This window comes from Notamacropus eugenii, chromosome 5 (genome assembly GCF_028372415.1).
Source record: "Notamacropus eugenii isolate mMacEug1 chromosome 5, mMacEug1.pri_v2, whole genome shotgun sequence".
Lineage (NCBI taxonomy): Eukaryota > Metazoa > Chordata > Mammalia > Diprotodontia > Macropodidae > Notamacropus > Notamacropus eugenii.
This window is the reverse complement of record NC_092876.1, coordinates 416,273,865-416,291,025: the sequence shown is the minus strand read 5'-3', so window position 1 is coordinate 416,291,025 and position 17,161 is coordinate 416,273,865. Positions and strand designations below refer to the sequence as shown.

The 17,161-nt window shown below is 36.7% G+C and overlaps 1 protein-coding gene across 3 annotated transcripts in view; it reads left to right on the top strand.

Annotated features, from left to right (window-relative positions):
• SLC37A1 (solute carrier family 37 member 1) overlaps positions 1 to 17,161 on the top strand; it is a 136,009-nt gene that overhangs the window by 76,529 nt on the left and 42,319 nt on the right. For 2 of the 3 annotated variants that reach the window (XM_072614876.1, XM_072614877.1), the window contains exons 9-11: positions 6,648 to 6,685; positions 6,997 to 7,047; positions 14,385 to 14,468. In XM_072614876.1, the coding sequence (XP_072470977.1) occupies positions 6,648 to 6,685; positions 6,997 to 7,047; positions 14,385 to 14,468 (173 nt within the window). The remainder of the gene's footprint in view (positions 1 to 6,647; positions 6,686 to 6,996; positions 7,048 to 14,384; positions 14,469 to 17,161) is intronic. The other variant, XM_072614878.1, reaches the window with a different exon arrangement.

Below are 17,161 nucleotides of genomic sequence, written 5' to 3'. Positions count from 1 at the left end.
ATTGCTACTGGAAAAAACATGACTTTGACTATATGAAACTTTGTTGGCATGGTGATGTCTCTGCTTTTTAGTTTACGGTCCAGATTTTCCATAGCTTTCCTTCCAAGGAGCAAGTATCTTTTTTTTTAATTATTATTTTATTTGTTTTCAGTGTTCTACAATCACTTCCATATATCTTGGATTTTTCCCTTCCCTCCCTCCCATCTCCCTACCTCCCCACTCCCTCCCTGAGATGACATGCAGTTTTGTATAGGTTCTACACATACATTCCTATTAAGTACATTTTCACCTTAGTCATGTTGCATAGAAGAATTAAAATGAATGGGAGAAATCATAAACAAACCAAAACATAATGCAAAAGAAAATGATCTGCTTCATTCTGCAGTTGAATTCCATAGTTCTTTCTCTGGGTGTGGAAGGCATTTTGCCTTAAGAGACCATGGGAATTATTTAAGTCCTTGCATTGCAATGAAGTACTAAGTCCACCAGAAAAATTCCTTGCACACTGTGGTTGTTGCTGGGAGCAAGTATCTTTTAATTTTATGACTACAGTCACCATCTGCAGTAATCTTTGAGCCCAAGAATATAAAATTTGACACCACTTCCCTTTCTACTCCTTCTTTTTCCCAGGGGGTGTTGGGACCAGTTGCCAAGATCCTAAGTTTTTTGGTGTTAAGCTTCATGCAAGCTTTTACTCCTTTTTCACCCTCATTTGGAGGCTTCTTAATTTTTCTACACTTTCTGCCATCAAAGTAGTATCATCTATATATCTGAGATTGTTGATATTTCTACTGGCAGTCTTAATATTTGACCTTTTCCTTTGTCCAGTCTGGCATTTTGCATGAAATACTCTACATATAAATTAAATAAATAAGGTGATAACATACAGACTTGTCACACTCCTTTTCCAGTCTTAAACCAGTCAGTTGTTCCATGTTCAGTTGTTTTTTGACCTACCTACAGATTTCTCAGGAGACAAATAAGAGAATGGTCTGGTACTCCCATCTCTTTGAGAACTTGCCACATTTCGTTGTAATCCACACAGTCAAAGCCTTTGGTATAAGAAGGAGAAGTAGATATTTTTCTGGAATTCCCTTGCTTTCTCCATAATCCAGTGAATGTTGGGAATTTGGTCTTTAGTGTTCTCTCTCTTCAAAAACCAGCCTACTCTTCTGGTAATTCTTAGCTCCCATATTGATGAAGCCTAACTTGCAGAGCCATAAGCATAACCTTACTGAGATACGAAATCAGCACAATTTTTCAGTAATTTGAATATTCCTTAGCATCGTCCTTTAGGATTGGGACATAAACGTGTCTTTCCCAGTCCAATGGCTGCTGTTGAGTTTTCCAAATTTGCTAGTATAGTGAGTATATTTAACAACATCATTTTTTAAAGATTTTAAGTAGCTCAGCTGCTTCTATCACCTCCACTAGCCTTATTGTTAGCAATGCTTGCAAAGACCCACAGGACTTCATTCTCCATGGTTATCTGTGATGTTAAAATCTTTCTTTTATTGGTTTTTGTGTGTGTGTATTCTTGTCATCTGTTCTTATTTTCTTCTGTTTCTGTTAAGTTCCTACATTTTTGTCCTTTATCGTGAGTGTTTTTGCATGAAATGTTCTCTTGATATCTCTAATTTTCTTGGAGAGATTTCTTGTCTTTCCCATTCTAATAAAACCTTCATATCTCCCCTTACTGTTCTCTGGAATTCTGCATTCAGTTGGATATATCTTTCCTTTTCTCCTTTATGCCTTTCACTTTCCTTCTTTCCTCAGCCATTTCGATTTCCTGCTCTTCTTTTTCTTGTGGATGTTTTTTATTGCCTCCTGCACAATATTGCAAACTCTTCTGTCCATGGTTCTTCAGGCACTCTTATGTACTTTATCTTCCTTAAATCTCTCCTTCATTTCTACTTCATATTCATAAGGGATGTAATTTGGATCATACTATGGTCTGATGGTTTTCCCTGCTTTCATGAATTTAAGTCTGAATTTTGCAATAAGAAGTCCATGATCTGAACCACAACAAGGCAATAATCCAGAAAGAGACAATTTACATAAGTATCAAAACAGTAATTGTACACACTTACTACATAATGCATATATTTGTGTATCAGTACACTATAAAAGGTTATTTTTTCATATTTCAACAAATATTAATATTTTATTCATTTTATACATTTTCTCTTAATAACTTTCTTTGTCCTTTTCTGACTAAAAGTAAAATTACAAAATCACACTTAGTTTTTGTATAAGCCAGATTCAGAAGGGAAAATAAAGTATTTGGATTCATATGGTAATTATTAAAGGGATAGAAAAATCCTATCTCCTATGTCTCATATACCTTTCAGGGACTTAATTCAGAGCCTCTTGGAACTCAGTGATTCGCTTCTTACTTAAAAGGTACAATTCACCAAATTTCCCTTCTAAAATTGGCAGTATTATTAAAATCATACCCAGGTCTTTAAATAGTTATGACAATTTTTCATTTTAAAAAGTTTTACCCTCTTCGGTTTTAAAATAGCTATATGCAAATGAGCCAATACACCATAATGCCTCACATCTTTAAGTTTTCAGTACTACCTCACCCTCTCGGGGAGTAGGTTCACAATTTGGCTCAGTTCCTATATAACATTGGTCCCATAAAATTCGTTTTCAAAAATATCATCTCTGCTAGATGAGTCCTTCTCTGGACACTGATGCTAGACTGACTATAAAACCTAGATTAGGCTCAAAATCCCAATATCCTATGGCTTTCCTAACCTTTTGAAACTCCACGGTTGGAGACTCCAGTCTCTTTCACCTAAAAAGGAAAAGGACTGAGTCCAAGGACTGAGATCAACTTCTTAGGGCCATATAACTTCAGTCAGGAGAAGACCCCATCGATTCTCTCCTCTTACAAGGTAGTCTCCCCTGGATCACGACGAGAAAAAGAATCAGAAAAGTTTGCAAGACCAAATGAAGCAAAAGGGGAAGGTACAGAAAATGACAGGTTTTTAAAATAAATCTGTAGCCAAAGAACCTCTTCTTCAAGCTGTCCAACCAACTAGAATGTTTATATGCGATCCAGTCTCTCCACACTTCCATTCATATCTTCACAACTCTCTCAGAAGCAAAGTCCTTAACTTCTCCATGTGGAAAGATTGTATCAGCCAATCAAATTCATGGGGACTGCACATGTAATAGACTCATTACATTTGATTCAGATTCTACAGGGAAAGTCAACCCTCAAAGGAAGAATTACTCAAGAATGAAATTCTAGAGACTACACTTCAATGAGGGACAGGGGAAAGTGTAGAAGAAAAATCTACTCTTGCATTTTAGGCAAATTTATAAGAGATACATTTTTAAAAATTCATGCACAAGTGTTCTGCTCAAAGAGAGAGCTTCTTAGTTGGCAGAGTTTCTCCTTTTGAATTAGAGAAACTTCCTACCCGTGGAATTTTTGGCTTACTCTTTACAGCAATTATAAAGCAAAAGTCAATATTCCACCAAAAAAGAAGAAATAAGGAAAACATAAATATAGTTTTAAGTTTATGGTTTCTGATGTGCCAGCTACAACAATTGTAGTGCTACTTCTAACACACCCTTGGAGAAGGATCCATCTTGCTAGAGAATTATGGCTAGGTGGCACAATGCCTAGAATAAGGAGGACTCATGTTCAGATCCAGCCTCAGACATTTACCAGCTGTCTGACTCTGGACAAGTCACTTAAACCTGTTTGCCTCAGTTTTCTTATCTATAAAATGAACTGGAGAAGGAAATGGCAAACCACTTTAGTATCTCTGCCAAGAAAACCCCAAATTGGGTCACAAAGAGTAGGACGTGATTGTACAATTGAAGAGCAACAACCTCTTGATCAAGTTTCCCAATTTCTGTTGCTGTTTCATCCATTAGATGGTAAACTCCTTGAGAACAGGCACTGTTTATTGCCTCTTTCTGTGTCCTGAGGACCTGGAGCAGTGCTTGGCACATTAATGTTTATTAACAGAATGACAGTAATTCCCACTTTGCTAGGTCCTTAATAAACTAAAGGACATGACCTCTCTCCATTTGGTTAACAAGACATTTTCACTTTTACTTTGGTCATCAGTGAGTAAGACATTCTCTCTCTTGGTATAATAAACTACATCTATTGGTTGACCTACTTTTCTGTTTTCTCAGTATTTCTACTCTGAAATTAAGACTGGGTGGGTTCTTAATTCAAGTACTCAGACTAGGTATAACGTTAACTCTTAATTGTTTAATACACCTGAAGTCTTAGTTCACTGTCCTTCCATAACGCAAAGATTTTGAAAGAGCCATATGGAATTCCATAGCAAATTTCAATTTTCAAATCCATAAATGTACATATATATACATATATATGGATAGGTGGACAGGTCACAGTATGAATAAACAAACATGTCATGGTCCATAAGAACCAAGATAAAGAAGTGATAAAGCTCAAAATGAGCTGAGACTGGGGAGATCCAAGGTGGGGGGAGGGGAGTGTCGTCCTCCCCTTTTAACCATATTGGAGAGGAAAAAGATCAAAAAATGGTGTCAAGAGGAAGGCAAAGTCAAAAGTTTTCAGCTTCTTGACAGCAAAAACTGTCTTCCATATTTTTTGGTATCCCCAGTGCCTGGCACATAGTAGACATTTAATAAGTGTTTCTGACAGACTGACTAACATGTACAGAGTACCTGTGATGTTACTTCCCACATAAGGAGGTTGGGGAGCTGATTCCAGAAAAGCAATAATGATATATAATGGAAGTGCCCTTGGAGAGACTTTAGAACATGCTTTGACATTCTGCAATAGATTCCAGACTGATATCCACTTAACTCACCATATAATCAGGTACTAATGGACTACAACCTTAGCAGTTTTCCTCAGTTTCTCTCTTTTAAAAAATTTCTCCTTTTTGTTTGACTCTTTGGCTGATACCATCTAGAGAGAGAGAGAGAGAGAGAGAGTAGTGGAAGTGGAAGGGCCTTTAGTGCTCTACCTACAAAGCTGCCAGCTAGCCCCATGAAAATGGGTTTCAGATTCAGGCTCTTCACCCTTCCCCTTTTCTCCCCTCTCCCTTCTCTCTCTCTCTCCCTTTCTCTCTCTTCCCTCCCCTCTCCCTCTCCATTCCAATCCCCATCTTTCCCTCTATCCTTTCTCCTTCCTCCCTTCCCCAGCCTAGACAATGCCATGGTGGAGATGGCCCAGGAGGTCATGGAGTCCATTGAGGTGGATGTAACAGGACTGTGCCAGGATGTGTTCTCCAAAATAACCGTGTACCTAACAGACAAGCTGACAACCACCAGTGAAGACTATAAACTTCTGGAAAATATGAACAAACTGATTAGTTTGAAGTATCTGGAAATGAAAGATATTGTAGTAACCATAAATAGAAACCTAAAGGAATTAAGCCAGAAAAATATAGCATTTCAGCCTTATCTGGATCAGATCAGTTTAACTGAGGAGCAAATTCTTGAGCAGGCAGCTTACAAGTTAGATACATATTCAAAGAAACTAGAAGCAAAGTACAAGAAGTTAGAGAGGTGATGAAAGAATTCTTTAGCACAAAGATTTTATCTATAAGAATGTTTCATAAGAACTGCAATGCGTGGGATGGAACTTATCAAACTTCTATGCTTCAGTTCTATGAAAGGAAGTGATGTTGCTGATCCAAGAAGAATCCCTGCCCCCACCTTTGGTTGGATGTGTCACTTTGGCCACCCCTGGATGTTTTCCTAAAACTGTACCCCTTGGACCTTTATTTTATCATGTGCCCTGAACCAAGGTTCAGAAATCAGAATCAACCCCATCTAGAGCAGACACAGTGAGAGAATCTGCTCTATCTCCTTCCTCCTCCACCACTCCTAGGACTCCATCTTTGACTCTTTGTTTTGAATGTTCCCCCACCCCCTTCAAACTTAAATGCTAATTTATGACCCTCAAAACAAAAATGGGCTTCAGTTTTTTGCCTGCTTCAGAATTTGTTCTTTCACTCTAGATCGGAGAGTGTGGAGAATATGATGAGTTTCAAAGGGTCAGGAGAGTGAACCTTCTGTGCAATCAGTTTGGGAGTTAAGTCCAAGCCAGGTATTGCAGTAAGCCCAGCATGACTAATCTAAGAAGCTACCTTAAGGACCTGCCAAGTGGTAGCTGAGACCAAGATTCACCAGAAGTCAGTTCACATTTGGAACTGAATTTGATGGGACAACATGCTATACAGGAATGCTACAGAGAAGCTGCTAAGTCTTAGCCCATCGTTCCCAGAGACAGAGGTGATCTAGGGGACAGTACAGAGATATTGGAGGAAATGTTAACACTTTTGTTATTGCTATATTTCAGTGTAAATATTACTTTTTAGTAGTTAATTGATATTAAGTGCTGAAATGTAACTGGTGCCCCTAAGTGAAGTGTATATAACTGGTATGACCTAGGGCTGATAGCAGTAGAGAAAAGACACCTCAACACCTGAGATACCCCAGTACCTGAATCTGAATGAGTCCAGAGTGTACTTCTTACATCTGGTTCAATGGAAACTTGGTTTTTTGCTAAATTTTTACATTATTCTTCTGCTCTTTACTTTGGAAACAATGGTTTTACTAAATAACCTCATATTGTAGACTTTGAAAAATTCATTTGATGTGTTTTCATATTTCAGATCCTAAGGACATAAAGTGTTCTTCCACACCATTAATTGTGAGTACAATTGTTTCCCTTTTTTCTCTCTTTCCTTGAATTAGAGTATCTGGTTTCTGATGACTAAGTAATCAAAAATTCTATTCCCATATTCAGAGAACTATTCTGTGTATTTAAAGAATTATAAGATATAGGGCCTACCCTAAAGGTCTTTATGGTCTAGTTTAAAATATTTCAGTCCCTAAAGAAATCTATAATCTTATTATTTTGAGTACTTCCTTCACACTTTCTTGGTCTGCACAATTCTCAACGAGGTTCTCGTCCAATTCATCCCAAGAGGATCAATTCAAAATGTTAATGCCTCCCTCCAGGTCTTTAAACATTCTCTCAGTAGGATGGCAACGAAGGACAAACACAATCCTGTGAGTAGCTGCAGCTGACTCAATGGGGACCCAGCTAGCTGGGTAACTCAGCTCCTTCTTTCCTGTCTGCCTCCCCCTCCCCTTCCTTCTCCTCTCCAAAGGATGGTAAATTTGGATAGCCAAAAGTTGCCCAGTTGACTTGGGTTTTACTGGCTCCTTCCCTTCCCTCCCCTCCCTTCTCCTCCCTTCCTTTCCATTCCCTTCTCTTCGTTTCCCTTTTCTTCCTTTCTTCTGTCCTGTCCTCTCCCAAAACCTTAAACCTACTGCACTCGGAAACTGGGATGCCAATGGGCCCCTGCCTGAGGCTCCTCTGAACCCTCTTAGCTTGAGAGTGATTATCAATAGTAACTGTTGCTGTTTCCCTCCCAGCCTGGTGTCTTTCCTTTTCTTTGCCTCATTAAAAGGGCCATGCCCTGGCTACTTCTTAAATAGGCCTATTCAATGAATTGGTATTGCCTTACCCTAAGTGAGTATCTGCAAAGAGCTTGGCCTAAAGGTCTCAAGGTCTCCCAGTGCACCCTGGGTCATCTCCAGTCATCCTGAGGAATATCTGGTCACTAGATTCAGATGGCTCTGGAGGAGAAGTGAGGCTGGTGACCTGCACAGCCCTCCCTCACTCAAAACAAAGTCAAGTGAAAGTCATGTCATCATTTATCTGATGGCATGGTCTTCTTTGGCAATGGAGGACGAACACAAATCCCAGTCTTATACTTTGTTTCCCCTCGATATACTCTGAAATCCAACAACAAAAGTCTTCTTGCTGTTCCATTGCAACCTCCTCATCTTACCTCCTGGATTCCCAGACTCCAAAACTCAGCTCAGATCCCGCCTTTGGGAGGAGACCTCTGCTGCCAGCCTCACCACTAGCGCCTTCCCTCTCAGATTACCTCTCTTTTACGTTATTTATTTTGTTCTTTGCCTGTTGTCTCCCTTATTAGAATATGTGCTCCTTGAGGGTAAAAGGCCAGGTTTTTGCCTTTCTCTGTATAGCTAGAACTTAGCACAATGCCTCATGTATAGTAGATGCTTAATGCATGTATATTGGCTGACTTACTGTAAGCTATGGTATGGTATTCTTTAAAAAAGATCACATTTTTGCCCTTTCGCACTTTCCATTGTGGCTATCGAGTGCTATGGATCCTCCATGTCTATAAATTACTTTGGGGAAGTATCTTCTCAAATCTCTTTTCTTTGTGACCTAATTTTTTCTTTATAATTTTTCATCCTTCATTTTTTTCTCGTTCTTGACTTACATTTACATTGTCATAGTCATGGTGTAAATTTATTTTTCTGAATCTGCTTCCTCTACTTTTCATGAGTTCAGGTAAGTCTTTCCATGCTTCTCTTTGTTATTTCTTATAGCACTGTAATATTCTGTTACAATCATGTGCCACAATTTGCCCAACCATTCCACAATTGATGGACATCTATTTTGTTTTCAGTTCATTGCTATGACAAAAAGTACAGCAAAAAGTATTTTGGCATATATGGAGCCTTGGATTTTTTTGCCAGTGACCTCCTTGGGGTAGATACCTAGAAGAAGATTATGAAGGTCAATGAATATACACATTTTAATCACTTTATTTACATAATTATAAATTGCTTTTTGGAACGCTTGTACCAGTTTACCATTGTACCAAAAATTCATTAGTCTTTCAACACATGCAGCATTCCCGTTTTTGTCATCTTAACCAATTTAGTGGCACAACCTCAAGGTTATATTGATTTGCATTTCCCTTTTCATTAGTCATTTGAAGCAATCATCTATATGAATGGTAACAGTTTCAAATTCTTTTTAGAGCTCTTTGCTTATATCCTCTTTGACCACTAATCTATTAGGGAATAACCTTTGGCTTGTTTGTCTATTTCTGAATTTCTAGATATCTTAGATACCAAACCTTATCAGAGATATTTGTTATAAAGATTTTTTTCCCTTCCCTTTCACTTCACTTCTTTTCCTAGATGTATAAATTTTGATTTTCAAATTCATGTAATCAAAATGATTTCTGCTATCCTTTGTGCTTGCCTTTATCCCTTATTTGACTAAGAATGCTGGCCCTGGAATTGGGAAGACTTGAATTCAGACCCAGCCCCTGTAAAATAGGGAAAATAATCATAATTACCTTCCAGAGTTACTGTGAGAATTAAATAAGATACTATTTTGTAAAGCCCTTAGCACAGTGCCTAGAACACTGTAGGTGTTTAACAAATGTTTGTTTTCTTCCTACCTTTCTCCTACTCATGGCTGTGAAAAGTATGACATGCACTTCTCTTGTAATTGTTTTATGGCATGATTTTTAAAGCACTAAAACTTAATGAACTGCCATAAAGAGATCTGTACTTTAGGAAAAAACCACTCTACCTAACATTTATGTACATACAGTGGTGAGAGGTTTGGGGTAAAGATACTGAACTAGAAGCTAGTTCAATAATTCAAATGAGAGGTGATGAAAGACTTACTGAAAATAGTATCTGAGTGAGTGGGGAGGAGGATACATATGTGAGAAATGTGGAAGCAGATCTTTAGTCCTCAGTCTCTTCACGTAGAAAATGAGATCACAAGGGTAGGGCACCATTGAATACTTCACTCTCCAGTTAAAAGTACTTACCTTTGTTAGATAAGAACTTTCTTTGATTAATTCAGTCAGTCAGAACTGAATGCAAATATGACCTGTACCCCACCTTGAATCTAGGCACTTGGCCATGCCCTAACCATTTTGTATAAAAAGGGGGAGATATTTCAGAGGTAGGGAGATTCTGAAGGTCTGGAAATGGAGGAAACCTGAACTAAGCAGAAAAAAACTGAGACAACTAGTGAAAGAAGAAAAGGAAGGTGCTGAAGGAGGAACTGTCAAAGAAGAGAAATTTCAAGGAGGGTCAGAGGTCCTATAGGCATCTCAGAGCAGAACACTTGGACTGATTCTATCAATTTTACCCATTTACCCAAGGATCGAGGGAAGTTCCTGGAAAAGGTCAGCTCTATTCCCAATTCTCCCCACAGTACATGTCTGTCAATAAAAATTGTATTATAATATGCTGCTTTGTTGCTCAAATGTTTCCAGGAACCTGAATTTGCTTCAGCCACAGAAAGGGCAGGTATTAACTGGAGAGATTTATGAAATGAAAAGAAATGAAAATTAAAGCAGAAAATCAAACCTCTGTATGAATGTTCGGAACTTCCTTAACTGGGGATACATAGCAAATCTGGCTATATGCCTAACTTTTCATCTAAAATCGGGTATAAAGCATATAGATGTTATATTATTTGTAGGCCTACAAGATTAGATCATCTGAATTATTGTAATAGGGCATTATAAGAGGCTCTCTTTCATGTCTCATTTTAATTATCTCTGAAATTATAGGAAGAATTGTTTTCTGACAAGAGCTGATGGTTCAGGGAAAATTTTCCATGCCATACCCATAATATTAATTTCAAAACATCTTCGGTAATATCTTAGGCAGCAAATACTTGACTTATTTGCCAAATGAAAAGGAATAACCACATTGCTTTTAGAACATAAATACATTTGTGAATATTACAGAGAAAATGACTGATCAGTATAAGCAGTGCCATTTCATTAAGCAAAGAAAAGCAGTGGAGGGTAGAACCTGTTGGTCAGAAACTTGGCAAGAGAGCCAATGTAGCAAAGGCATCCAAAGGTCATTTAAGGTCAAACGGGAGAACAATAAACAATTAAATGGAAAAGATCTACAAAGATTATTAAAATAAACTTTTTTTCAACATTGAAGAAAGTAGGATTATCCCACTTTGATTCTAGCATTTAATTCCAAGGTGTCCTTGTAGGGGAGGTAGAAACAGTACTAAACAGAACAAAGGTATGGAAAGTAGCCAAATTGCACTAAGAATAATTAGAAGAGACCTATGCTGGAAATGAGGCATTTGTAAAGATGTTGAGTGATTAATACATTATTCATCTGAGGAGATAGGCTTATAAAAAAATTCAAAAAGGCATGTAAAAAAATCTCCTGTTAAACTATATACCTTGTGTTAAAACTAACTGAGGAAAAGATCACTGAGGGAAAAAAAATCAACAATTATTGATGGATATATGTGCCTAATTTGCCATACATGCAAAATCTTTATGAAAATTACCTGTACATGAATGAAGAACTCCGTAATGAAGATAGTAAGACAAGATTAGAATTCTTAGGACCAGGAAGCAAAATGAAAATAGGAAGAATCCACTTGTCACATCCTGAAAGAAATCTCAAAATGAAATCTTCCAGAAATATCATAGGCAAAATACAAAATTTCCAGAGCAAAGAAAAAGCTTATAATCAATCAAAAAGAGTTAAACTACCCAAAAATAATAGTAGCCATCACACAAGACTTGACAGCTGTGATTTTTGAGAAGAGTGGGGATGTCCCACACTCTTTCAACCATAATATGGTGCCCCTCTTAAAATAGTATATATAGTAACAGGCACTGTTACATGATACTCAGCCATTTCACCTCCATCCCAGGAATACCTGGGAGGACTGCCTCAAATCTTCCTTGATTTTAATCAGGGGGTTACTAAAGAGTTTATCTCTGACTGTATTTATCAAGAGTTCTTATATGATCTTAATAAATGCCTGAGAGACTCATTGTTGAAAGAGTGTTTTAAGGACACATTTTGCTCTTCCAAGACAAACGTTTTTCTTTCAAATAATAAACAAAAGAAGGAAAAGGTAGTTGGGGAAAGGAACCAAAAACATTATTACTCAAGAAATGCAATCAGAAGGTCTTCAATAACTACCTAAAAGCTAGCAATAATCAAAATAGGCCTATTTTCTCATCTCTTTAAAATTTTTGAGAATGAGGTAGACATCAATATATCTTTGAAAAAAATAAAAAAGGAAGAGTCATCAGTCACAAAGAGTTGGACACAACTAAAAAACTAAACAACAAAAATCAATGATTCAGTCACTACAGGGAAACCTAAATGGATAAAGATTCTCTATTTTTTAGACCTTATCATGCAGTTGATGAATTGTCCTTTGAGCTGAATATCTCAGCAAATATATATGAGACAGGCACTAAAGACAGACCACAAGAGTCGTAATTGAGAGGGAGGAACAGAGTAGGTTAAATTGCATTTCCACGTGCTTGTAATCTCTGCTACCAGGGGAGACTGATGTTAGCAGATTGCTTGCTTTCAGAAGTTCTGAGCTACATTTGCTGACAGATATTCACAGTAAGTCCAGCTTTATATGTTGAGCCCTATGGATCAGAGGCATCACACTACCTAAGGAAGAATAAACATACAGGTCAGAAATAGAGCAATTCAAAGCTTTCATGTCAATTAATTACTAATTATTATTATTTAATTACTAAGTCAGGGCCATAAGTAGACTGTTGCATTTATAACCTGGGTGAGATAGGGGGACCCAGTTCAGAAGAAAAGAAAAGAAATTGCATGAAGCTTTCAACAATTATAAGTTGTTCCTAAGAACATATGAAAACAATATCTTTCCATTCCATTAAGTCAGCCATATGCAAAGCATTATGTGAGATGCTGGAGAGATGAAAACAAAAAAGAATCCATATCCCCAAGGAGCTTATATTCTACTGGAGGGAGACATGTACAGGAATAAGTATAATGCAAGGTAAAGTGAGGACTGAAAGAAATACGAACTAGGGGACTGGGGAGTGCTTGATTGAACAGAAGATGGTCTGAATTGAACCCTCAAGTAAGAGAAGGATTCTAAGTGATGGGATGAAGAAGGAGTCTGCCCCAGGAGACTTACAGAGAGAGACAGGCTATGAAGTATTGACTGTGAGTAATGACTAGTAGTCCAATTTGGCTAGAGAATAGAGCTGATGAAGGGCAGCAGTATGAAATAAGGTAGAAGCAGCTTGTAGGGAGCTTTAAATGTCAGGCAGGAAATCACCGAAAGCAATAGAAAGCCATTGGAGAACTTTCAGGAAGGAAAGTGATATGATCAAAATATTGTCTTTGAAAGATTATTTTGGAACTTTTGAAAGACAAATTGGAGAGCGGCGAGGCTGAAAACAGGGAGTTTCATAGCTAACTAACTATTCTCACAGTTATTCTGCATGTTTGGTTGTAAAACTTGGAACATGACACTCTTCAAAGTATGAAAATAGTAATTGGCCTAAAAGGCAAAGGGTGAGACACAAGATTTACTTATAAGTAAAAGGTAACATATTTTTAGTGATAACCTACATAGAAGTGACATGAAAGGTATTAATTAGAAAATATATGATTGGTGAGTGCTGAGGACAAAAACAGGCTGGAAAAGCCAGGCTGACACAGGCTGAAATGGAGGGGAAAGACATAAAGAGGTATTTTCTTGGCCTAGACACTGTAAAGCTTTGGTTCCCAAGCTTTCAACACTTGTTGTTACTGTACTAAGGGAGAAAGGGAAGTGACCAGAAAAAGAAACTTTTAAACCCTGACCTGTAACTCTGGTGCCTTGAGTTTAAAGTAATATAGCTCAGTAATATGTGTGAGATCAAGGGAGAGTTTTGAAAATATTTGCAATTTGATTCAATAATCAGGTTTACTTTATACGTTTTTTTATGAAATGCTTTTTTGTTGTAGTTTCATGTGTCATCTGTCTTTGTCTGTCAATGTATCATGGGATGGGAGTGGGAGTAGATGCTTAGAGATGTGACTCTATACTAATCCAAAGTACGGCATCAGACATGGAAAATAACAAGTTGTCCTTGGGAACTAAACAGGAGTTTGTTAACCCATTTTATTATGCCTTGTTAAAAGCTAGGAGTTTTCAGTGAGATTTTGAACCATGTTACATATGTTCATTTGATTGTTTTATTGACGGTAGTAAGTTTATAATAAAACTTTTTTAAGGAAAATATGTGATTGTAAAAAGAGGTAATTCATGTTGCAAAAGTGAGGGATTACAGATGAACAGACCAAGTGTTGCACTGTTGCATACAAATTATAAATAGATCTAGAGGAAGACTCTTGGCATATTAGACAGATCTACTAGAAGGGTGCAACATGAACAAGAGACACAAAGCTTAAGAGGGTGTGGATGATTGGCGATGTCCGGCAATGTCAGGAACACCCTATATTCATTTGATGATTCATCTATTGAAATAAGATGACTTTAACTTACTCTAACTACTCTTCCCACCCTCTCCAATATACACAGACAAATTTTAAATTCTATTTTCTGTTCATGATCATATATTTATACTACTGGTCATTTTAGTGCTTAATGTTCTTACATCATTCTCCATTATATCACTTTGTAAAAAGAGTAAGTTTGGCTTGAATTGTGTTTCTTGGTTCAAAAATTGTTTTTTAACATGTGGAACGCAATGTTTTACTTTGTTTTTCAGAGCTCAAAAGGCTATGAGAATGGTACCAACAGATTCAGAGTGCAAAAACAAATTCTGTACACCAAGGAAAATAGCAAAAATCTGGTAAGTCAAAAAGGAGGGACATTTTCATAGAATTATACAATATTTTCTCACTGCCCTGAAGCAAGTCTTTCCCAAATCTGTAACTGAAAAATCAGTTTCTTAGTGAGTTACTGTATTTATTTGGCAGATTGAAATTTTTAATTCAACAGATATCTATAGTGACAGGACCATACTCCCGTCAATAAGCACTCAGTTCAGGTTCTGGAGAAAAGACACAAGTTGAAGAAAGAATATTCTTGTCCTCAAAAAGTTTTCAAGAAATTACAATGGAAGAGAGAAAGGGATAAGGCAAGTACAGAAACACATGACAGAATATGCTAAGTTCCCATAATAGATATTGTTGCTTATGAGAATGAACCCCAAAATCTGAAATAGTTTTAAGAAAGAAATTTGTTAGGTTGTTTGGTAGAGAGTAGCTAGCTAGAAAGGAGATGTAGCTCCCTCTTGTCCAGATTCTAGAAGGTTTACGTTATAAAGGATTTAGACTAGGGTGTCTGTATACCAACCATAAAACCACAAGAGCACAATTAAACTACTTTGTTGAGAGGGCAGCTTGAAGCCAGGGTAGATTGAGATAGATATGAGTACTGAAAACATCCAATAAAACTTGAGACAAGCCGAAACACAAAGAAGTCCAAAACACCAGCTTGAGTGGATCCTATACATAACCTCTGTGTGTGGGGATCCAAAACATAAATGCTCCTGGGAGAATCCAAAATATCTTGTGGTCACCTCCAACATTCCTAGAGAATTACTGGGGTCAGGTGACATTCTAGGATTTGATTTTAAAAGTATAATCATTTTTCCTGAACAATATCACAAATCATTTTCTCACAATATACAAAAGTATTATATAGAATAGGAGGAAGAGTTTATCTCTGGTTGGGAAATCAGGTGAAGCTATAAGATTTCTTTAAAGGCTAGATTAAAAACCAGTTATCTTAAACAGTGGTATCAAACTCAATTAGAAACCATACATAAGGAACTCTGCTGACTGCAAAGTGACTTCATTTTAAAATATAATATCATCAATGTTTATTGTGCTTTTATTTAGTTAAATATGTTCCAATTACATTTTAAACTAGTTTGAGCTGCATTGTTTGACAACTCTGGTCCAAAGTACATTTGCAATTCTAAAATGTTTTCATCTGGTTTTGCTAGTAGCTCTTAATTCTGCTTACTCTAGACTGTTTTCATCTTGTGTTTTCATTTAAGTGGGAAACTTGAAAAGGATTTATAAACTTAACAAGCCTGCATTTATACTTGCAAATATTCCATCTGTAAAGGAAATTTAAGTGTGATGGCTACTACACATTCTGAAACTTGCATCCGTAGAGTGCTGGTGGTGATTTGTATCTGAAAGTGATCCTGATTATCAAATATTTAAATGTTCTGATCAGTTGGTCAGATTTCAAGGGAATAACCTAATAATAAAAGATGAGAGTTTTCGCTTTGACTGCTACTGCTTTATTTAATACTAAGGATAGACATTTCCTTATAACATACTTAAGTATTGCCATAATATTTAGATGGAGCTATTTAAAGTAACACCTAGTAGATTATTATGATTTTTAGGAACTGTAAGGATTTAACTAATTTACCTTTAAACTGGAACACAGTTTTCTGTCTTTAAAGAAGGAATAGGTCAACATGTTATATCTCCTAAATAGTGCTGTATTTTGGGCCTTTGTGCAACTTTGTGTGACTCAGTATGGTTGGGTTATTTTTTCTATTCTAAATGAGTAAAAATCCTGAAATGAAAAAAAAAAGATTTTTTTAAAATTTGAAATAAATACTAACTTTAGTTTATACTTATTTAATTAGTGTTTAAATTACAAATGATGACCTTTCTGTACCATTTTGAAACACTATGCTGACTTCTGAGGATTGCTAATATTCTCTTCTTAGGGATTTTTTTTTGAAAGCTACATGATAATTTTATTATATATTTAAAAGGAATAGCAAGTTGTGCATAATAGATTTACAGTTTTTTGTGAAATCATCTTTTTTTTTCTATTTTACTATGTTATGGAAATACTTATTTTATTTCTTCTTTTTTGTTTATTTGTTTATTTTTAGTTTTCAACATTCATTTCCACAAAATTTTGAGTTCCAAATTTTTCCCCATCTCTCTTCTCTCCCCACCCCATAACACCTTGCATTCTGATTTTCCCTTCCCTCAATATGCCCTCCCTTCTACCACACCCCTCCTTTCCCTTATCTCCATCTTCTCTATTTTCTTGTAGGGCAAGATAGATTTCTATACACCATTACCTGTATTTCTTATTTCCCAGTTGCATGCAAAAACAATTCTTAACATTCGTTCCTAAAATTTTGAATTCTAACTTCTCTCCCTTCCTCTCTCTTCACCCATCCCCACTGAGAAGGTAAGCAATTCAATATAGATTATACATATGTAGTTTTGTAAAAGACTTCTATAATAGTCATGTTGTGTAAGACTATATTTTCCTCCATCCTATCCTACCCCTCATTTATTCTATTCTCTCTTTTGACCTTGTCACTTCCCAAAAGTGTTCTAACTACTCCCTCCTCCCATTTGCTGCCCTCCCTTCTATCATCTCCCCCACCCCACTTATCCCCTTCCCCTTACTTTCCTGTAGTGTAAGACAGATTTTCATATCAAGTTGAGTGTGCATGTTATTCCTTCCTTAAGCCAAATGTGATAAAGGTAA